General features: G+C 45.7%; 1 protein-coding gene across 4 annotated transcripts in view; it reads left to right on the top strand.

Annotated features, from left to right (window-relative positions):
• The window catches only part of pot1 (protection of telomeres 1 homolog), a 40,021-nt gene extending 17,482 nt beyond the window's left edge, over positions 1-22,539 (top strand). For all 4 annotated transcript variants that reach the window (XM_056282123.1, XM_056282120.1, XM_056282122.1 and 1 more), the window contains 12 exons: positions 782-1,075; positions 1,297-1,452; positions 2,630-2,814; positions 7,213-7,292; positions 9,497-9,520; positions 11,534-11,690; positions 12,829-13,034; positions 13,617-13,752; positions 17,364-17,443; positions 19,418-19,512; positions 19,903-20,008; positions 21,916-22,539. In XM_056282123.1, coding sequence (XP_056138098.1) covers positions 782-1,075; positions 1,297-1,452; positions 2,630-2,814; positions 7,213-7,292; positions 9,497-9,520; positions 11,534-11,690; positions 12,829-13,034; positions 13,617-13,752; positions 17,364-17,443; positions 19,418-19,512; positions 19,903-20,008; positions 21,916-22,034 — 1,638 coding nt within the window. In that variant the 3' untranslated portion in view covers positions 22,035-22,539. The remainder of the gene's footprint in view (positions 1-781; positions 1,076-1,296; positions 1,453-2,629; positions 2,815-7,212; positions 7,293-9,496; positions 9,521-11,533; positions 11,691-12,828; positions 13,035-13,616; positions 13,753-17,363; positions 17,444-19,417; positions 19,513-19,902; positions 20,009-21,915) is intronic.
• Positions 22,540-23,081: the final 542 nt, after the last annotated feature.

Below are 23,081 nucleotides of genomic sequence, written 5' to 3'. Positions count from 1 at the left end.
TGCAGTAAGGCAGGCCTGCGGGGTTCATTCAGGCTATTCTTTAAAAGATATTCAAAGAATCTCTAGAAAATTTGTCATCTAAACAGGAGGTTCTTGCTTTGTTTGCTGACCGTTAACAACAAATAAATCGTCTGTTCTTCAAACCAGTCCAGTGAGTATCTCCAGAGCTCATCTTGGACACCAGTTATCAAGTTATGAAAGTTTTTTAAGCAGCACACAACATCAGCTATATTAGATGGAGTTTTCTGTGAGGTAAATGATCTGCATGTCAGGGTTCCTCTCCCAGCAAGCAGAATGTCCCACATTAACCCTTCCACTGCTTGTGTTTTACAGTGGGTATCGGTGAGTGTAGCACATTTTCCCAACATTTCCCCTAGATTTTGGCATTTTCAAATCTCAGATGGGGCTGGGGTCTATCTAAACTGGGATGTTTCATTAATATTTAAGGTTGAGAAGATGTGGCCTTTAAAACAGTCTCACTTCTTGAAGGTCCTGCAACAAGAGGTCCTGCAAAGTTCCTCCTTAAAGTTCCAGAAACAAGACTATTCGGCTGCCAGGACATGTCGACAACGTGCAGATTTAGGGCTTACAGGTTTAATGAAGGATACTCAGACATTTTAGAGAACCTTGACGTAGCGGAGTGAACTCTGTCAGGTGGCTGATGACTTGGTGTTGGTTGATATCTGTTTTGGTCTGGATTAGTTTGTGTGCTTTGGCAACTTTCTGTATGGTTTCTTGCTTTTGATAGCAGTAATGTCAACTCAAAACTCTCTATCCTCAGACCAAGCTCTTTGACGGCGCCGTTAGCTTGCTGAACACCTTTGGTTTCTCAGTGGTGACATTCGATGGGGCTGAAGGTGCCGCTATCATCCCCCGCACAGCCAGTAGGTCCTTCCATTTCAACCAAGTGGACCAACAGACAGTGGAGGAACTCCGTGCCTGGGCTGCTACCCAGGGGTTGATTTCCTCTATCTCCTGGATTCCCCTGTCTGCTGTTCAGCCCAAAGTCTACTTTGACCTCACCTGCCAGCTGCTGTCTAAAGCCCCTGTAGACTCCACCTGTGTTCTGCTGAAGGTAGACAGTACCTGAAGACTCTTCACTCTTAAACCAAAAGCTATTTCATAGATGGCTATAGACATAAACACACATACTGATACACAAATCAGACATATAGACACACATACCGATACAGTCCAGTTACAACAGACATACATACATAGACATACTAAAAGGGATACACATCCAAAAAGACCTACATAGACATGTGCTTCAAAATCCTGTGTTTGTGTTGGTAGGTTTGGGATGGCACCAGATGCACTCACCCTCTAATGACTTTGTCGACGGAGCCAGCCGTCACAGAGGGAACTTCCTCTCTCTCTAAGGAACGAGACAATCTCATCGCCATCGTCTTTGTATATGACGATCACGTAGAGGGCACCAGGAAGCTGAAGGTCAGAGGTCACCCATACATATCAGCAGTTCGTTAATGCCTAAACTCAAGAAGTTCAGAACTAGGCGCCCGGATAGCATAGCGGTCTATTCCATTGCCTTACCAACATGGGGGTCGGCGGTTTGAATCCCCTCCGGTTTGGTCAGGCGTCTCTACAGACACAATTGGCCATGTCTGCGGGTGGGAAGCCGGATGTCGAATGTGAAGAGTAGGGTCAATTGACCAAGTACAATTGGGGAGAAAAGGGGGGGGGGTCAGAACTAAATTGGGTTGGTGCAAGTTAGGCTTTGGCAATTGGATGAATATATAGGACCTATGTGAGGTTGCCACCCCATGTAATCAGAACATGGATAAAAATATTATCATTCATTTGTGCAACGTTTGTGTTGATTTGTGCCGCAAAAACTATTATTTGTGCTCTAATGTTTTTTGAGATATTAAACATGATATTTTATAGGCTGTGACATCATCCTGCACTCCATTATCATCCAAATCGTTCAAAACTGGTCTCATTTATCGTCCGGGTAGTGTGGCAGTCTATTCTGTTGCCTACCAACAGGGGGGTCGCCTGATCGAATCCCCATGTTACCTCCAGCTTGGACGGGCATCCCCACAGACACAATTGGCCGTGTCTGTGGGTGGGAAACAGGATGTGGGTGTGTCCTGGTCACTGCATTGGTGCCTCTTCTGGTCGGTTGGGGCACCTGTTCGGGGGGAGGGGGAACTGGGGGGAATAGCGTGATCCTCCCACGTGCTACATCCCCCAGGTGAAACTCCTCACTGTCAGGTGAAAAGCAGCAGCTGGTGACTCCACATGTATGGGAGGAGGCATGTGGTAGTCTGCAGCCCTCCCCGGATCAGCAGCGGGGGTGGAGCAGAGACTGGGACGGCTCAGAAGAGTGGGGTAATTGGCCGGGTACAGTAGGGGAAAAAAAGGGTCTTCTTCTTCTAATAAAGAACATATTTGTAGTTTTTGTCTAATTTGATACAAAATATGGCTTGTTACGTCTTTTTAGTGTACTGTAAAATAAAGTGCAACCTAATGTGGTACTTAAGTAAGTGTATACTGTATACCTTCTTCACAGGTACTCTGTACTGCTACTACACCATCGCCACTTCTGTTTTAATAGCAAATAGTTCTGGTTGAACATGGACTTTTCTGTCTTGTGTCTCTTTAGCCCGGGGACTTCATCCGGATTTACAACCTCCACGCCCTGCCTGCAGCTGGCAGGTTGCCTGGTGACTTCATCAACCAGTCAGAAGGGACGGATAAGCTTGTCTTTCACCTGCATTGGGGCACATCGTTTGGCCGGGGAATCCGGATCCTACCCAATGACAGCCAGGACATACAGGACCTGAAGAGGTATGGCAGGACATGAGGGACAGTCTTACTTGACACTTATGATGTTTATACACTGATAAGTCAAAACATTAAAACCACTGACAGGTAAGTGAATAACATTGATTATTGCGTTACCATGGCACCCGTCAAAGGGTGGGATGTATTAGGCAGCAAATGAACAGTCAGTTCTTGAAGGTGATGTGTTGGAAGCAGGAAAAATGGGCAAGCATGAGGATCTGAGCGACTTTTGACAAGGGCCAAATTATGATGGCTAGACGACTGGGTCAGAGCGTCTCCAAAACGGCAGGCCTTGTGGGGTGTTCCCAGTATGCAGTGGTCAGTACCTACCTACCAAAAGAGGTCCAAAGAAGGACAACCGTTGAATCGGCGACAGGGTCATGGGCAACCAAGGCTCATTGATGTGTGTGGGGAGCGAAGGCTAGCCCGTCTGGTCTGATCCCACAGAAGAGCTACTGTAGCTCAAATTGCTGAAAAAGTTAATGCTGGCTGTGATAGACAGGTGTCAGAACACATGGTGTATCGCAGCAGGCTGCGCATGTGGCTGTGCAGCCACAGACCGGTCAGAGTGCTCATGATCACCCGTCTACCATCGAAAGCACATGAGCATCATTACTGGACCATAGAGCAATGGAAGAAGGTAGCCTGGTCTGATGAATCACATTTTGTTTTAAATCATGTGGATGACCGGGTGTGTGTGCGTCATTTACCTGGGTAAGAGAAGGCACCAAGATGCACTATGGGAAGAAGGCAAGCTAGCAGCGTCAGTGTGATGCTTTGAGTTATGTTCTGCTGGGAAACCTTGGGTCGTGGCATTCATGTAGGTGTTACTTTGACATGTACTACCTACCTAAACATTATTGCAGACCAGGTACACCCCTTCATGGCAACCGTATTCCCTGATGGCAGCGGACTCTTTCAGCAGGATAATGTGCCCTGCCACACTGCACACATTGTTCAGGAATGGTTTTGAGGAACATGACAAAGTTCAAAGTGTTGCCTTGGCCTCCAAATTCCCCAGATCTGAATCCGATCAAGCATCTTTGATGTATGCTGGAAAAACAAGTCCAATCCATGGAGGCCCCACTTCGCAACTTACAGGACTTAAAGGATCTGCTGCTAATGTCTGTGCCAGATACTAAAGGACACCTTCAGAGGCCTTGTGGAGTCTATGCCTCAATGGCTCAGCGCTGCTTTGGCAGCACAAGAGGGGTCCTACACAATATTAGGCTGGTGGTTTTAATGTTTTGGCTGATCGTAGTGATTGTATTAGTCTTCCTGTTTAATTTCATGCATGCTCAGTAATCCAGGTAAGAAAATCACAAAGTTGAATCAGTTCATCTGACACAATATTTATTGACAGATCTGTTTCATCATCTAAGTGACCTCTTCAGTCTCACCTGACTGCAGGTGCCCCCACCCTTATAAACAATACAGTGGCATAACGATCCAAACCAACAACCAGTTTCATATGCAAATATGGGTGTGGCCATTAACTAGAGTTTCAATGCTCATGTGTACTATTCACAGAGGATTTGGGAATGTTTGCATCACAGCATTGTTAGATGGGGACAGATGTACTCTTAGCCCCAACTCGGTTCAGGGATGGCCATTCCCTCTTCACATAGATGGCTTCTTTGACTCCCCGTTCAAACCAGCGTCCCACCCTATCAAGGATGTGCACATCCTCATCCTTGAAAAAGTGGCCACTGGCCTGTAGATGGTTGCAGACTGCAGAGTCCTGGAGTCCTGGCCTGATGCATTAGCTCTTCTGTGTTGTGCCAAGATGAGTGGATGGTACAGAGCCCTGGGTCTAGCATTAAACATAAAAAAGACCCAAGTTCTATATCAGCCTCCCCAGCCAGCCATCTACACAGTCCACCATAAAAGTGGACAACAACATTTTTGAAAATGTTGATGTTCCCCTACCTCGGCAGCCTTCTTGCCTCAAAAGCTGACATCGACTCTGAGATCAACCATTGCCTGAATTGTGCCAATGGCATGTACGCCATACTCAGGAAAAGAGTCTTTGAAGACAGAGCCCTAAAGACCCAAACAAAACTCCTGGACTATAGAGCTGTTTTTCTCCGCACCGTGCTGTATGGAACAGAGTCATGGACCACCTACAGCAGGCACCAGAGAGCCCTGGAACAATACCACAAAAGATCCTTACGATAGATCCCGAGGATCAGCTGGAAGGACAGACGCACCAACATCAGCATTCTGTAACAAGCCAACATGACTAGCATCACTACCACAATAATGCAGCACCAACTCCGATGGACAGGATATATCATCCGCATGTCCAACACGTCTCCCCAAACAGATCCTTGAAGGAAGGTTAGTGGGCTCCCTGCAGGCAAAAAAAACGTTTCAAAGACAATATGAAGACCAGTCTGAAGAAAGTCAACATCACATCGAGCAACTGCTCAGGACGGCTGAGGGTGTATCCCGCCTGCCACCCAATGACTGCTGGGATAGGCTCCAGCATCCCTGTGACCCCGAGCAGGATAAGCGGGTTGGATTATGGATGGGTGGATGAATCGAGCAACTGGGAACACGTTGCACTAGATAGGTGCTCCTGGAAGAAATCCGCGCAGGAAGGAGCTGCATGTCATGAAACTCCACTGTACCACAGAGAAAAAGCGACCACACCGCAAGGAGAGAGAAAAAGGCTCAACCACCACCACTTTTCCCCTGTCCACACTGCACCAATGTATGTGGATGGCGGATCGGCCTCTACAGCCATCTGAAGACCCACAAGTAGACAACCCAACAGAGAGGACAGTCATACTCGCTTTGAGTGACTACCGAAGAATTTGTGATATTGGGCTATAATGATAAAATTGACTTGACTTGACTAGGTGCTGCCATACCATGACTACCAATGTATTCTTTACTACTACTACTACTACTTTCGGCTGCTTCCGTTAGGGGTCCTTCCACATTTCTCTCCTTGACTCCATACCTTCCCATCACTTCCTCATCACCTCTGTTCCCTTCACCAACATGTCCATTGAAGTCCGCTCCAATCACCACTCTCTCCTCCTTGGGTACCCTTTCCATCACGTCATCCAACTCACTCCAGAATTCTTCTTTCTCTTCTATCTCACACTCAACTTGCGGGGCATATGTGCTGATAACCGTCAGCAATACGCTTTCGATTTCCAGCTTCATACTCATCACTCTGTCTGACACTCTCTTCACCTCCAGCATGCTCTTGACATACTCTTCCTTCAGAATGACCCCTACCCCATTTCTCCTCCCATTCGCACCATGGTAGAAGAGTTTGAACCCACCTCCGATACTCCCCTTCCACCTGGTCTCTTGCACACACAGTATGCCTACCTTTCTTCTCTTCATCATCTCAGCCAGCTCTCTCCCTTTACCAGTCATAGTGCCAACGTTCAAAGTTCCGACTCTCACCTCCACACTCCTACCCTTCCTCCTCTCTAGCTGCCTCTGGACATGCTTTCTCCCTCTCCTTCTCCTTCGCCCAACAGTAGCATAGTTTCCACTGGCACCCTGCTGGTCAACAGTACCGGTGGCGGTCGTTGGTAACCCGGGCCTCGACCGATCCGGTATGGAAATATTATTTATGATCCGCATATTTGATTTGGCAAAGATTTTACGCCGGATGCCCTTCCTGACACAACCCTCCCCATTTGTCCGGGCTTGGGACCGGCACTAAGAATGCACTGGCTTACGCATCCTCAGTGGCTGGGTTCAATGTATTCTTTACTAATACAGCATAAATGTTACCATGACTACCAATGTATTCTTTATTAACACAGGATAGATGTGACCATGACTACCAATATATACCGTAACATCTAATACAGCATAGATGTTACCATGACTACCACTGTATACTGTACTACTACAGGATAGATGTGACCATGACTACCAATATATACTGTAACATCTAATACAGCATAGATGTTACCATGACTACCACTGTATACTGTACTACTACAGGATAGATGTGACCATGACTACTAATAGATACTGTAACATCTAATACAGCATAGATGTTACCATGACTACCACTGTATACTGTACACCTATAGGATAGACTGGTTAAATTCATGAAAAAGGATTAGAGTCAGTTGTTACAGCTGTAGTTATTTTATGTTTTTATGGTTGTTATTCAAGGCACAAGCCCTGAAATGTGCAGCATTTCGCTCTCAACTGGCCTGGCTGTAAAAGACTAACTGAGGCCAAACCGTGTCATGAAACCAGTCGGAGGCATTACTCCAGTGTATTGAGTCTCTCTGGTGTCAAGACCTTATCACCTGTGTGGATGTTGAAGACATGACACACAGTAGCTTACATATGTATATATACATACATATACGCGTCTACATAATCCCTGTTTGTGTTTCTGTTTGATGTGCTTAGTGTGCTCGAGTTATTTCCAGAGGATGAGCTGAACGACTCAGTGCTGTTGGAGGTGTGGAGCACTCCACCAGGGACGCTGGGTAGGAAAAAGAAGCACAGCCTGTAAGCGGCTGATGTTGTCCTGGAGGGGGAAGAAACGTGAAGGGTTCTCTCTTTCTGCAAGCCTTCAGTGTATTTACAGCCACGTTAGCTGGTATTGACATTACCATCAGCCCCCTGGTGTTTGCAGACACACAATACAGCAGCAGATCAAAAGCAAGACATTACAGTGCCTTGCAAAAGTATTCAACCCCCTTGACAGTCATCACTAGTTTCTGGATTATAAAAGATACTCACACATCCGTTCCTGAACAACATTATTTTTGTGAACCCATAAGCTCTAACAGCATGTTCCCACAGCCAACATAAGTTATGTTTCACTGACTTTTATAAATAAATTAAAAACTAAAATATAGTGCTTGCATAAGTATTCAACCCCTTGGGCTCTGAAAGCTCCAAGTTTACACAAATGGTAAATTATTCCTTAAACAAACTCAGGTTAACACAACTGGACATAATTAGTCTGCACCTGTAAGATATTAAAGTAATGGTCTGGTTTCTGGGTATAAAAAGCACTCTGTTTAAAGTTCATTAGCTGGGCGTGAACTCCACAAGAACATGAAGACAAAGCAGCATGACACTGAAGTAAGAGACAAAGTGATTAAAATGGAGAAGGCAGGAAAGGGACACAAAACCATATCCAAGTGTTTGGATGTCCTACGGAACACTCTTGGATCCACTGTCAGAAAGTGGAAGCTGTATCACACCACCCAGACGCTTTGTAGGACAGGCCGTCCCTCAAAGCTAAGTGTCCGAGCAAGACGTGGGCTGGTGAGGAAAGCCACAGATGATCCTGCAGTCACTCTGAAGGAGCTCCAGAGGTCAGTGGCTGAAACCGGAGTAAATGTGCAGGAGTCAACCATATCACGGCTCTCCATAAATCTCGCCTGTATGGGAGGGTGGCAAGAAAGAAGCCGTTGCTCAAAACTATACATATAAAAGCACGCTTGGAGTTTGCTACCAAGCATGAGAGAGACCCAGTTAGGATGTGGGTGCAGGTTTTGTGGTCAGATGAGATGAAAGTTGAGCTTTTTGGCCAAAACTCGGTGTTACGTATGGTGCAAACCTAACACTGCTCATGCCCTACAAAATACCCTCCCTGAAGTAAAGCATGGCGTTGGCAGCATAATGCTATGGGGTTGCTTTTCATCTGCAGGCACTCGGAACCTTGTTCACATTGAGGGAAGAATGATGCAGCTAAATACACGGCAATATTAGAAGAAAACCTGTGCAGTCTGCCATAAAACTGAAGCTTGGGAGAAGGTTCACCTTCCAGCAGGACAATGATCCTAAGCACAAGGCTAAAGCAACAATGGCATGGCTCAGCAACAAAAAGGGGAACGTTTTGGAGTAGCCAATCAAAGTCCGGACCTCAACCCCATTGAACATCTGTGGCACAGACTGAAAATCACAGTCCAGAGGCGCCATCCCACCAACCTATAAGACCTGTATAAATTCTGCCAAGAAGAATGGGCAAAGATTACTCCAGAAGAATGTGCAAAGCTTATACATGCTTACCCCAAGAGAATCATGGCTGTTACTGCAGCAAAAGGATACTCTACAAAGTATTGATATGTGGGGTTGAATACTTATGCAAGCGCTATATTTTAGTTTTTAACTTATTAATAAAAAGTCAGCGAAACATAACTTTGGCTTTGGCAACATGCTGTTAGAGCTTATAGGTTCACAACAATAATATTGTTCAGGAACAGACGTGTGAGTACCTTTTATAATCCAGAAATTACTGATGACTGTCAAGGGGGTGGAATACTTTTGCAAGGCACCGTACCAGCCAACATTCACTGGGACTTTTCATTATGTTTGCTGGGGAACATCTTGCTCTGTTAATTAATCCATTCTGCTGGGCACAAACTTGGCACCAAAGATAAAGAGCCAACAAACAGCCCTACTCACACTCTTCAAAGTAAAATGCACACTCTTCAAAATAAAACTCACTCTTCAAAAGAGAAAAAGGAAAGATCAGATAATATGAAAAGTTGTTGTTTCAGAAAAAATAAAGAAGCTAAGACATGCTATTCTCTAAATGATTTATCTGAGTGAATAGCAAATGATTCTAATGAACTTAAATCAGTTCCAAGGATCAATTGAGTGCTGCAGGATTTTTCTGTTTTTGATTGTGTTTTTTGTAGCTGTTTGTTGATTGTCCTGTCTGCTGTCATTTCAGATGGTTCGGTGGAATATGCTACAGGTAGGAAATACAATCAACTACAATATTTCAATAATTTTCCCGAAAAACCTTTTTGTATTTATCAAAGATGAAACATCTTTACGTTTTGGTGTCCAGCCTGCAGAAGCTCGTTCTACTTGTATGACATCATCACTCATTATGTGAAGTTAACTGTCTTTCATGATCTGTCTTTATTTAATGATGATTATTTTAACTTAACCCTTCATGTTAAGTCTTCATCACAGACTCTTATTTCCATGTTTTTCTGCTTTTGTAAACATGATATTTAAGATGACGTCATCATGTGACAGGAGGCGTTGTAGGACGCAGAGTGGGTTTGTCTGACTGGTTTAGATGAAGGAATAGGACTGGTTGGACACTGGGTGAACTGGACTGTAAGCTTTAATGACCAGGAAATTACACTTAGAGCTTAGTTAAAATTTTATTTTATTTTATTTATTTATTTCTGATTTCTCCCAATTTAGTGGCCAGTCAATCCCTATTCTAGTTCACACACCCACCCTCGTACTGAATGCGTACTTACGCCAACTGCATCTCTCCGGCCGGCAGTCTCGAAGGAGACGCCTCGTCACGGATGTGGCGAGGCGAATCCAGGCCGAACAACTGCTTTTTCCCCACACACCCAGAGACGCATTCATGTGACAAACACAAGCCGACTCTGCCCCCTCCCGAAGACAGCGCTGCCAATGATTGCTGCTTTGTTGAGTCCGGCCATAGTCGGATCTGAGGAGACCGAGGCGCAACCCCGGTCCCCAGTGGGCAACTGCATCGAAACAAAGCCGATGCTTAGACCGCTACACGACCGCGGACCCTTAGTTTTTAATCTCTCTGAACCTGGTCACCAAAAATGTACACCTTTGTAGTATAACTGAAAGCATCAATAAAACATGTGGTTTGTGTATTCAGATATATCACTAAAGGCTCAAGATAGGGAGAACAATAGCTGGATGTATAATACATGTAGAAACAGACAGTCGGACAGATAGATGGATGTATAATACATGTAGAGAGAGACAGTTGGACAGATGGATGGACGTATAATACATGTAGAGAGAGACAGTTGGACAGATGGATGGACGTATAATAGATGTAGAGACAGACAGTTGGATAGATGGATGGACGTATAATAGATGTAGAGACAGACAGTTGGATAGATGGATGGACGTATAATAGATGTAGAGACAGACAGTTGGATAGATGGATGTATGGTATATTAGAAACAGCTATATCCCCACACCGTCTGTAGTGAGCTATATTAGAAGCAGCTATATCACCACACTGTCTGTAGTGAGCTACATTAGAAGCAGCTATATCATCACACTGTCTGTAGTGAGCTATATTAGAAGCAGCTATATCATCACACTGTCTGTAGTGAGCTATATTAGAAGCAGCTATATCATCACACCGTCTGTAGTGAGCTATATTAGAAGCAGCTATATCACCACACTGTCTGTAGTGAGCTACATTAGAAGCAGCTATATCATCACACTGTCTGTAGTGAGCTATATTAGAAGCAGCTATATCATCACACCGTCTGTAGTGAGCTATATTAGAAGCAGCTATATCATCACACCGTCTGTAGTGAGCTATATTAGAAGCAGCTATATCATCACACCGTCTGTAGTGAGCATCAGCTGAGTACAAACGGTAAGCAAACGCTGCTTTCTTTACAGTTTGTATATCTGACAAATACAGACTACCCTCACCTGCTGGTATAGAGGTTTATTTATTCTCACGCAGGTGCAGAACATGCATGCTAGTTGGCCGTCGGCTGTAGTCTTTGTGGTGTGTTCAAATGCTACTTTTCTGCCCAGACGCACACAACGTGAGGCGACGCAACAGGCGGCCTTCCTTCATCGCTGCTATTTCTCTGATGTCGGTTTGGTGTGTCTGGCCCTTAGACACACTTAGCCAGTCTCTAGCCAGTCTTTAGCCAGTCTCTAGCCAGTCTTTAGCCAGTGTTTTGGCTGTGATGTCGGTACATTATTCTGTGTGTGTGTGTGTGTTTCTCAGAGAGGAGGTGTGCTCACAACATGGATCCAGTTCCTCTGGCTCAGGTGAAGCAGGCTGATCTATTTGGACAGTTCCACGTCAAGGCCCAGCTCCGCTCTTATCAGCCCCTCAAACTCTACCAAGCTCTCAAACTCCACTGCCCCAAGTGCAACTTTATGTAGGCCTCACCCCTCTCACCCACATCTCTCTCAACGTCATCTCTCTCACTCACATCTCTCTCACCCTCACCTCTCTCACACACACCTCTCAACCACACCTCTCTCACCCTCACCTCTCTCAACCACACCTCTCTCACCCTCACCTCTCTCAAACACACCTCTCTCACCCACACCTCTCTCATCCACACCTTTGTCATCCATACCTCTGTCACCCTCACCTCTGTCACCCACACCTCTGTCACCCTCACCTCTTTCACCCACACCCCTCTCACCCTCACCTCTCTCACCCACACCTCCGTCACCCTCACCTCTCTCACACACACCTCTCTCACCCACACCTCTCTCATCCACACCCCTCTCACCCTCACCTTTGTCATCCATACCTCTGTCATCCACACCTCTGTCACCCTCACCTCTGTCACCCACACCTCTGTCACCCTCACCTCTCTCACACACACCCCTCTCACCCTCACCTCTCTCATCCACACCTCTCGCACCCTCACCTCTCTCACCCTGTCATGCTGTGACTGCAACTATTCTCCAGTCCTCTGTGAATAATACACATAGTCATTGCAACTCTGGTTAATGCTCACACCCATATGTGCATATGAAACTGGTCATTGGTTTGGGTCGTTATGCCACTGTATTCTTTATAAGGGTGGGGACACCTGCAGTCACTGTATTGTTTATAAGGGTGGGGACACCTGCAGTCACTGTATTGTTTATAAGGGTGGGGATACCTGCAGTCACTGTATTGTTTATAAGGGTGGGGATGGGTGGGGTACCTGCAGTCAGGTGAGACTGAAGAGGTCACTTAGATGGTGATGAAACGTATCTGTCAGTAAACGGTGTGTCCAGATGAACTGGTTCTGTGCTGTTCTTACCTGGATTATTGAGTAGCATCAAGACATTTCGTTATGTTGAATGTAACTTGTAGACTGGTAACGACCACGTGCAAGAGGTTTTTTTTTAGGAGCATCACTTTGAGATCAAGTAGCTGTTTATCTCTACAGTCCCCAACCACCTAAATTATCGTTGGAGGAACTTTTTAAAAGAAACTATGACTATGATAAACTTGTGTAAATTTAGACAAATGATGTAAGCTAATTTGGGTCTGGATTCCTTTTTCCTCCTCAGACGGGACATTCCGGATGGTGAGACAGTAGCAGATCTGTTCTCTGAAGCTTCCTTGAAGTCCGGAGCCACCCCGGTCCCCTGGGCCATTTCAGGTACTGTCCACCTCCCGGCAGAGTCCCACAACTCCTGTTCCCGCACCCTGACCTTCTACCAGTCCCGTCAGCTCATCACTGAGGGCAGACCCAGAGATCTGGTGTATCTGATGGGTGAGAATGTGATCTACTTCTAAATCTTCTCTTCTGGTTCATAGTTATTGAAAAGTCATCACGTGTGTGTGACTGGATGAGAGGATGCATCATGAGTGATGACCGAGAAGCATGGACTTGAGTCTCTGGTGGTCTTTGTTGTGTCTTCAGTCCTAGTAGTGACAGCCAACCAATCCAATTAAAACCATGCACGATATTTCAATGAGGATTTATGTGTAAAAGCATTCAATCAACGGCTCCCCCGGCTGTTGATATTGTCCCTTAGACTGACTCGCTAATACCCTTTACCCCCACCCTCCACCCCAACATTTCCATTCTGTTACCTCTATCTCCTGTTTTATTGTTCTTCATTAAAGGCCCTTAGTGATAAAAAAACATTTCTATAAATAAGTCTGTCTCAGAACGGTAATGTTTTAGGGGTTGCATGCCAGGCAGCAGTACTGCCACAGGTAGCTGTTCTACTGCTGCTCGGCTCAGTGTGCAGAGCAAAGCAGTAAAACTCCCTGCTTTTGAGTGTGATGTATTTTCTTTCTTCCATAAGAAAAAAAGTATGAACCATATGCACGTGTTGTTTTCTTAAAGGCGCCACCCTGCAGGAGACAAAGAAGCTGGCAGTTGGCGACCAGAACATCATCCCTGTGTTGTCATTAGGAGGAAGTCTCACACTGCTCCCCCTCTCCGCCCCCTTCCTGTTTCAAGGCAGGAAGCAGTTTTACGGGTCGGTGCTGAGCCGTGGCAGATCACAAGATGCCACCATGTTCAGAATTACAAACAGTCACAGACACTTCTTCAGAACCATGTTTATTGGCCATGCAGGTTTACACATACATGGAATGTGACTCTGGTTTCATGTCTCTCTCAGTGTACTGAACATAGAAAAACAACACTACAACACAACAATCTTCACATATATACACAAGGACTGACTTATACAGGTGAAATAGGAGATGATAAAGTGCAGTGGTGCAGAGAATATATCAGAGATGCTGAAATACATGTTAGCAGCTTACTGACAAACATGCCTGAGGTAGATGTACATGACAGAGTGTACCAGTATACACACAATGTATGGTGGATTTATTGACAGTGTTAAGTGTTCATTTGAATGACAGCCTGCAGAAAGAAACTATTTATATATCTGGTTGTTTTGGGGTACAGTGCTCTGTAGCGCCTGCCAGAGGGGAGGAGTTGGAACAGGTTGTGACCAGGGTGTGATGGGTCTGCAGTGATGCTGCCTGCCCGTTTCCTGAGTCTGGAGGTGTATAAGTCCTGAATGGAGGGCTGGTTGCACCAGTGATTTTCTCTACAGACTTAACTGTCTGTTGTAGTCTGTCCCTGTCCTGTTTAGTGGCCGATCCAAACCAGACAGTGGTGGATGTGCAGAGGACAGACTGGATTATTGCAGTGTAGAACTGAATCAACAGTTCCTGAGGCAGGTTGACCTTCCTGAGCTGGCAGAGAAAGTACATCCTCTGCTGGGCCTTTTTGATGATTGTGTCTATGTTGGATGCCCACCTTAGGTCCTGAGAGATTGTGGAACCCAGGAATCTATGTTTTCACCACAGATACTGTGTGACACTCAATGTGCTGTTGAGTATGGTGGTGGTGGGGGGCAGTGTTGGGGGGCTCCTCCTGAAGTCCACTGTCATTGCCACAGTTTTTAGCGTGTTCAACTTTAGGTTGTTATGGCCGCACCACAGGGCCGGCTTATCAACTTCCCGTCTATATGCAGACTCATCACCATCCCAGATAAGGCCAATGATGGTTGTGTCATCCACAAACTTCAGGAGTTTAACAGATGGGTCATCTGAGGTTCAGTCATTTGTGTAGAGTGAGAAGAGTAGAGGGGAGAGCACACATCCCTGGGGGGCGCCAGTGCTGATTTTCGGGGTGCTGGATAAGATTTTCCCCAGCGTCACCAGCTGCCTCCTTTCTGTCAGGAGGGTATCCGGGATGATGGTGTTGAACGCTGAGCTGAAGTCCACAAACCGGACCCTTGCGTATGTTCCAGTGGGGTTGAGGGGTTGGAAGGTATAAAGGAATCCCATGTTGACTGCATTATCCACTGACCTGTTTGTTCGGTAGGCAGACTGCAGGGGGTCGAGAAGGGGGCCTGTGATTTCTTTCAGATGGGCCAGCACCAGGGATTCTTAAGGGGTTATGATTGTTAGGCCAACTGTTTCAATATCCGAGAGGTGCTGACTGTCATCCCGGCCAATTCGCTCTCAGCTTCAAACTGCCCCAGTGCACGCTGGAGGTCGCATTCTGATGAAGCCAACAAAACCACATCATCTGCGAAGAGCAGAGATAAAATTCTGAGGTTCCCTAAATGGACACACTCCTCACCTTGGCTGCGCCTTGAGATCCTGTCCATGAATATCACAAACAGAATGAGAGACAAGGGACAACATTGGCGGAGTCCGACACCCACCGAAAACGGGTTTGACTTTGTGCTGAGAATACAGACACAGCTCTCACTTTGGTTATACAAGGACTGGATGGCTTGTAGTAACTGCCCCGGTACCCCATACTCCCGCAGTACCCCCCACAGAGTGCCCCAGGGTACACGATTGGAAGCCTTCCCCAAGTCCACAAAACACATGTAGACTGGCTGGTCAAACTCCCAAGCCTCCTTTAGCACTTCTGCAAGGGTAAAGAGTTGGTCCATTGTTCCACGGCCAGGACGGAATCCGCATTGTTCCTCCTGGATCCGAGGATCGACAATCGGTCAGAGCCTCGTTTCCAGCACCCTGGAGTAGACTTTCCCCAGGGAGGCTGAGCAGTATGATGCCCCAATAATTGGAGCACACCCTCTGGTCTCCCTTTTTTAAATATGGGCGCCACCACCTCAATCTGCCTCTCCACAGGTACTGTCCCCGACCTCCACGTGACACCGAAGAGGCGTGTCAGCCAAGACAGCCCAATAATGTCCAGAACCTTCAGCATCTTGGGTGAATCTCATCCACACCCGGCGCCTTGCCACCGAGGAGCTTCTTAACTACCTCAGAGACCTCTGCCAGGGATATGGGTGGGGCGTCCCCCGAGTCTTCAGACTCTACCTCCTCCACTGAGGACATGTTAGCTGGGTGCATGAGCTCCTCAAAGTGTTCTTTCCACCGCCCAACAACATCCCCAGTCTGGCTAAGCAGTTCCCCTCCCCAGCTGAACACAGCCTGAGTCGAGCCCTGCTTTCCCTTCCTGGGTCGCCGGATGATTTGCCAGAACTTCCTTGAGGCCAACTGAAAGTCCTCCTCCATAGCCTTGCCAAACTCCCCCCCACACCCGAGTTTTTGCTTCCGCAACCACCGAGGCTGCAGCCCTTCTGGCCTCCTAGTACCTGTCTGCTGCTTCAGGAGACCCCTGGGCCAGCCAAGCCTGAAAGGCCTCATTCTGCCTGGCGGCTTCCCTGGGTTCTTAGGTTGCCACCTCAACAAGCAGCGATGACCTTATGATCACAGCCCCTACCTGCCACATCTGCAATAGAGGCTTTGAACATGGCCCATTCAGACTCCATGTCCCCTGTTTCCCTCGGGATACACGAGACTTCTTCCGGAGGTGGGACTTGAAGACCTCACGGACTGGGGCCTCCACCAGACATTCCCAGTCCACCCTCACTATATATTTGGGTTTGCCAGGTCTGTCCGGCAGCCTTCCCTGCCAACTGATCCAACTCACCACCAGATGGTGATCAGTTGACGGCTCTGCTCCTCTCTTCACCCGAGTGTCCAAAACATAGGGCCGCAGATCTGATGATACGACCACAAAGTCTATCATCGATCTTTGGCCTAAGGTGTTCTGATAAGGTCCGCTCTTGATGTAAATTGAAATTTTGACTCATGATCTGTCACTGTCATAATGCTGACATAATGCCTCTGGTGTAGATTTGCCGTTAAGAGTTGCACTGTGGAGCTCTCAAGCTGCATAGCAGACTGTAATGCTAGTGTCCCAACACGGGGTGCTTAGATTTATCCCAGTGTTTCCTCCAGCTCAGATTGGACATTGCAGTGAGTGCAGTTGGCAGCACTCCTAGTTCGGCCATTCTGTACAACCATTTTAAATAACACCTCCTTCAGGCAGTGGGGTGTCTGTACAGCTATGGGTGGATCTGGGGGAAACAGTGTTACAGTCCCCCTGGAGAAACCAGAAGGTGAAAAGAATTTATTGGTGACTCGACGTGTTTCTGAGGACGCACGTTGAAGTCTTCACCTACCCCAGGTGCCCAAGGGCTTGCGCAATAGTGAAAACAAGGGAAGTGGACATAATGAATTAGGATATGATAAAAAAAAGTAATTAACATGAGATAATGTGTAGCATATTTCTGTGCTTCAGATGTAGCCAGTGCTCCCAAGTGTGTCTGAAGGCACTACCAGAGGGAATGGGTATGATGACCGAGAAGGCCGTGGCAGAGGGTAAGACTGCAACACACACACACACACACACACACACAGAGTGAAATCCACTTTTCACTTGCAGTGTGTGTGGTCGGTACTGTGAAAATATTTTGTTCCATTTTCTTTCTGTAATAAAAAGGTCCTCCATGATGAACTTGATACTGATTTCACATGAGCTGTATTGTTTTTACATGAGCTCATGCATTGAGATTATATTGCAGAACATTAAAGACACGACATAATCAGAGGCCAGTCATAATCTGCCTGAATAACAATATTAAGGATAGTAAATTTGATTTGTAGTTTGGTTTTTTTAAACTCAGTGGACAAGAGAGAGAAAACAGATCAGCACACAGAGAGAAAAAAATCAAACAATCCACAGCAACGACGAGGAGACATACAAGATGCTGTCAGCAAGCGATCATCACACAGCAGATACAAAAGCACTCATCACACAACAGATACAAAAGCACTCATCACACAACAGATACAAAAGCACTCATCACACAACAGATATAAAAGCACTCATCACACAACAGATACAAAAGCACTCATCACACAACAGATACAAAAGCACTCATCACACAACAGATACAAAAGCACTCATCACACAACAGATACAAAAGCACTCATCACACAACAGATATAAAAGCACTCATCACACAGCAGATACAAAAGCACTCATCACACAACAGATATAAAAGCACTCATCACACAGCAGATACAAAAGCACTCATCACACAACAGATATAAAAGCACTCATCACACAACAGATACAAAAGCACTCATCACACAACAGATACAAAAGCACTCATCACACAACAGATACAAAAGCACTCATCACACAGCAGATACAAAAGCACTCATCACACAGCAGATACAAAAGCACTCATCACACAACAGATACAAAAGCACTCATCACACAACAGATATAAAAGCACTCATCACACAACAGATACAAAAGCACTCATCACACAACAGATATAAAAGCACTCATCACACAGCAGATATAAAAGAACTTCTCATACAACAGATATAAAAGCACTCATCACACAACAGATACAAAAGCACTCATCACACAACAGATATAAAAGCACTCATCACACAACAGATACAAAAGAACTTCTCACACAACAGATATAAAAGCACTCATCACACAACAGATACAAAAGCACTCATCACACAACAGATACAAAAGAACTTCTCACACAACAGATACAAAAGCACTCATCACACAACAGATACAAAAGCACTCATCACACAACAGATACAAAAGAACTTCTCACACAACAGATATAAAAGCAGCAGCAGCGAGACAGGAAGCCTCGCCTATGATGTTTAAGGTTGTCTTGATAGGTTTTAAGATGTCCATTTTAAAAGTTCAAGGTGTATTTTGTGGCTCTTTGGGCATCTTTCTCACAATGACTTCCTCTCTCAGGATTCCTTTTTACCCATAATCCACCGGTGGGCCCAAAATATCCCAACCGTGGTCATTCAAATTGTTTGCCCTGAATGGTACTTCAGTGCAGCAATATTGAAGTACCATTGACTTGAATAGGTGTTGTTGGTAGATACATTACACACACACACACACACACACACACACACACACACACACACACACACACACACACACACACACATAACGGGGATTTACAATAGATGTGGACAACATGGGCGCTTTTTGATAGTGAAACCAAGATATCTGTAGTGCCCTCTAGTGGCTGTTTCCAGTACAACGTTTAACCCCGGCCAAACCCCTGCAGATGAACAGAGCAAACTAAACACAACTAGGTCAGAACCCAGTAGGGGTGTAATGGTACACATATTTGTACCGTGCCATTCGGTACAGGACGTTCGGTTCGCTGCACGTTGTGATCCGAGTGAATATAGAGTAGCTTCAACCACACACGTTAAGCTCGAAGTTAACGCACGATACTGGGCTACACAAGTAAAATGGACTGGACTTACTGTTGGGATTGTGTTCTGCAGCTCTGGGAGTCCAGCTGCTTCATCACAGCCTGCTGATGAAGCTGGAGCTTCAGGATGAAACAGACATGCTGCAGGCCTTCCTGTGGAGAGATGCTGTGAGTTCCTCATGATAATGACAACGACAATACTTTTGTTTTTACTATTGTTATTATTGCTGTTGTTGCTGTTGTCGTTTTTAGAAATATTTGTATATTTATATTAGTAATAATTTTGTTATGAGAAGCAACAGTTCAGGGTTGGACACAGGTTATTTTACTGGTATAAACTCGAAGAACACTGAGTAATGTTTATGTCAGTGCTGTGTTCACCGGTGAGATGTTTTCCTGGTGTATGTCACTGGAAGAAACAGATGTAGTTGAGAGATGTGTGGGTGTTTGTGTACTATGGAGACAGGTGAGTGTGTTTGTGGAGACAGGTAGGTCAGTGTGCGTGTGGTTTGGACCCAGGTTAGCCTCACCCTGTACGCTGGCTGTGTTTGTGTGCAGGAGCAGTTTTTTCAGGTGTCGGCCGAAGAAGCAGCGGCCAGTCAGGAAGTCCAGGACGTCATCCAGCAGACCATGACTCGCCTCTGCTCAGCAGGAAGTAGCATGAGTGAGTCCCCAGGGTTTTACTTCATCACATTATATGATGGATTATGAATGTGGCGACAGGCGTGGGTGCAGGTCCATGAATACTGGGATGGCATCCAGTGCTTTACCTGTGCCCTGTCCACAGGGTCACTGTTGTGTTAGGGAGGACATCTGATGTAAAATGTTGCCAAATCAGTATGTGGACTGACCAGACCATACCGGATCAGTCGAGGCCGCCACTGGTGCTGTGCCTCACAGGGTACTGATGGAAACTATCAAATCTGCTGTGGCGACCCCTGAGAAACAGGCAGAAGAAGGCATTATATGATGAATGGTAATGGTCTCAACATGACTTGTGTATCCAGTGACCGGTGTAGGTTTCAGTCTCAACATGACTTGTGCGTCCAGTGACCAGTGTAGGCCAGCAATAACACAAAACACACACACTTAAGATGTGGGTATATTCGGTATTGTGAAGTCTTTGTCAAGCTCAACATCAAGATGACTTTATTTATCCCGAGGGAAGTTTGTCTTGGACATAAATTTTGCCACATCAAAATACATACTTCATCGTGCAGGAACACATAAAGTGTGTCGCACAAACATACAGTACATTCAAATACGTGCAACACCGCCCCTCATCTCACATCCTCTTTCTATCCTGAGTTCAGGAGAGTCACTGATGGGGGGATGAACGTCTTTATACCTGCTCAGGTATCTTCCTGTATTTAACTGGAGCCCTGTAGCATCCAGTCAAGTCCAGTCAAGTCAGTTTTATTTGTGTAGCCCAATACCACAAATACACATCTGCCTCAAGGGCTTTACAGCAACAACATCCTGTCCTTAGACCCTCACATCAGATAAGGAACAACTCCCTAAAACTCCTTAACAGGTAGAAAAAGTAGGAAGAAAGCTCAGGGAGAGCACCAGAGGAGGATCTCTCTCCCAAGACGCACAACGTGACATGATGTTGTGTTTACACAATTAACACTATACCCCACTGAAACAGGATAACAAAATTACATGGAGAAAAAAGAATGTGATGAGGGGGATGCTAAGCAGTGTCCAGGTGGCAACCACCGTCACCATGGAGACTTGGGAGGAGGACAAACTGCCTGTGCACAGAGAAGAGAAAGGAGAAGACATCATTCAGAGAGTGAGAGAAGAGAACAGTAGTCAATAATCTGTACTCTATACAGGGGTGGGCAACATGGTCCAGAAAGGGCCAGTCTAGAAAGGGTCGGTGTGGGTGCAGGTCTTTGTTCCAACCAAGCAGTTCCACACCTGAGTCTACAAATCAAGATCCTTAGCAAAGACTATTGGTTGACTAATGGAATCAGGTGTGGAACTACTTGATTGGGACAAAGACCTGCACCCACATTGGTCCTTTCTGGAACATGTTGGCCACCCCTGCTCTACAGCCACACCAGCCCTTTCTGGATCATGTTGGCCACCCCTGCTCTACAGCCACACCAGCCCTTTCTGGATCATGTTGCCCACCCCTGCTCTACACCCACACAGGCCTTTGAATCTCCGGTATTAAGGAATGCCAGACAAGAAATAAATGGAAAATGAAGTTGCCATGCGCCATTTAACGTTTGGAAATTGTCATCCACATCTTATCTTGTGAGAATAGGTTACCATAATTTAGTTGTGCCTTTGCTCAAGGGTTTCTATTTAGAAAATTGAACAAGTAGGTTGCTCTGTTAAACCACACGGACAGACCAGAATGTATGAAGAGGATGGCGATTTTACTGAAACATGCAACAAGCACTGCTGCTGCTAGATGAGACTCGTTCTCCCATAATCCAGCACAGTACAGCACAGAGGTGGTGCTGAAGGCTGTTGTCAGGTTATCTCGGGTTATTTTTAGCTTTTATGAACAGATGGAGGTGGTTTTAAATCTTTCATCTAACCTTTCATCTCCAGCTGAGCGGCCATGGCTCCACCTGTGTCTGACTTCCTACCAAGTGGAAGATAATGGTCAGAAGAAAACTTGCTACCAGATCTGCAACACAGCTGCCACCATCAACCAACCACGCTGCTGAACCTCCACCTGAGCCCTACCACACCGCCACCTAAGCTCTCCCACACCTCTGCCTAAACCCTACCACATCTCCGTCTAAACCCTACCACACCTCCATCTAAACCCTACCACACCTCCGTCTAAACCCTACCCCACATCTGTCTAAATCCTACCGTATGTCTGTCTAAATCCTACCGCACCTCTGTCTAAATCCTACCACACCTCCACCTAAACCCTACCACACCTGTTACAGCTCTACCTTAACCATACCACAACTACTACACCTCCATCTAAACCTAGCCACCTTCATTGCTGTGTAAGGAGTGGAACCAGATGAGGTCTGCAGACAGTTTTCTACATCCATCTGTTGGTTTAGTTTGACCTGAAGTTTCTGTTTGTGGTGTTCTGTTCTGTTCTGTTCAGAAAGTTACAAGGAGAAATGGAAACCGTGTGCTGTACAAATGTGAGACTGAAGTATCTTTAAATATATCATGTAGTTTGTCAAACCTTTCAAATGACTATCAAAATAAAAGTAGTAATGTAGAACATTGATTTTTTTCTTTTATGTATGTGATTTTATGTAAACTTGTGTCCTGCCCACATTGAGATAATTTCACAAATGAATGAATATTTTATTTTGCTTAAAATGTGTTAAGTGTATGTATATGTAAAAGAAGAGGAAACAGAAATTATTGACAGGTATAAAAGCAGGTGTAGTCACCAAGGTAAATAAATGATTAGTATCTAACATCCCATCATGCCATTCAGATCCATAGACTAGTAGAAACCATCAGGAAGGCTGGTCGGTGTTCTTTTTTTAAAACACACATTACGTTTGCTTCACAGGTGATTTGGCAGTCATCCATGAGCACCTGAACACCGTCTGGTTTCCTTCTGTAGAGCAGCCCAGATGTAATGTCTACACCCAACAACAGTAGTCACTGATCATAATGTGAGTTGTATTCAGTCCCCCCTGGACTCTCAGGTCACTGATGAGAAGTTTCCATGATAGAATGTGAAGACATCTCAAGTCACTGATGAGAAGTTTTCATGACAGAAGGTGAAGACT

Source organism: Lampris incognitus, chromosome 6 (assembly GCF_029633865.1).
Source record: "Lampris incognitus isolate fLamInc1 chromosome 6, fLamInc1.hap2, whole genome shotgun sequence".
In the NCBI taxonomy this organism is placed as follows: Eukaryota; Metazoa; Chordata; class Actinopteri; order Lampriformes; family Lampridae; genus Lampris; species Lampris incognitus.
This window is presented reverse-complemented; position numbering and strand designations above follow the sequence as displayed.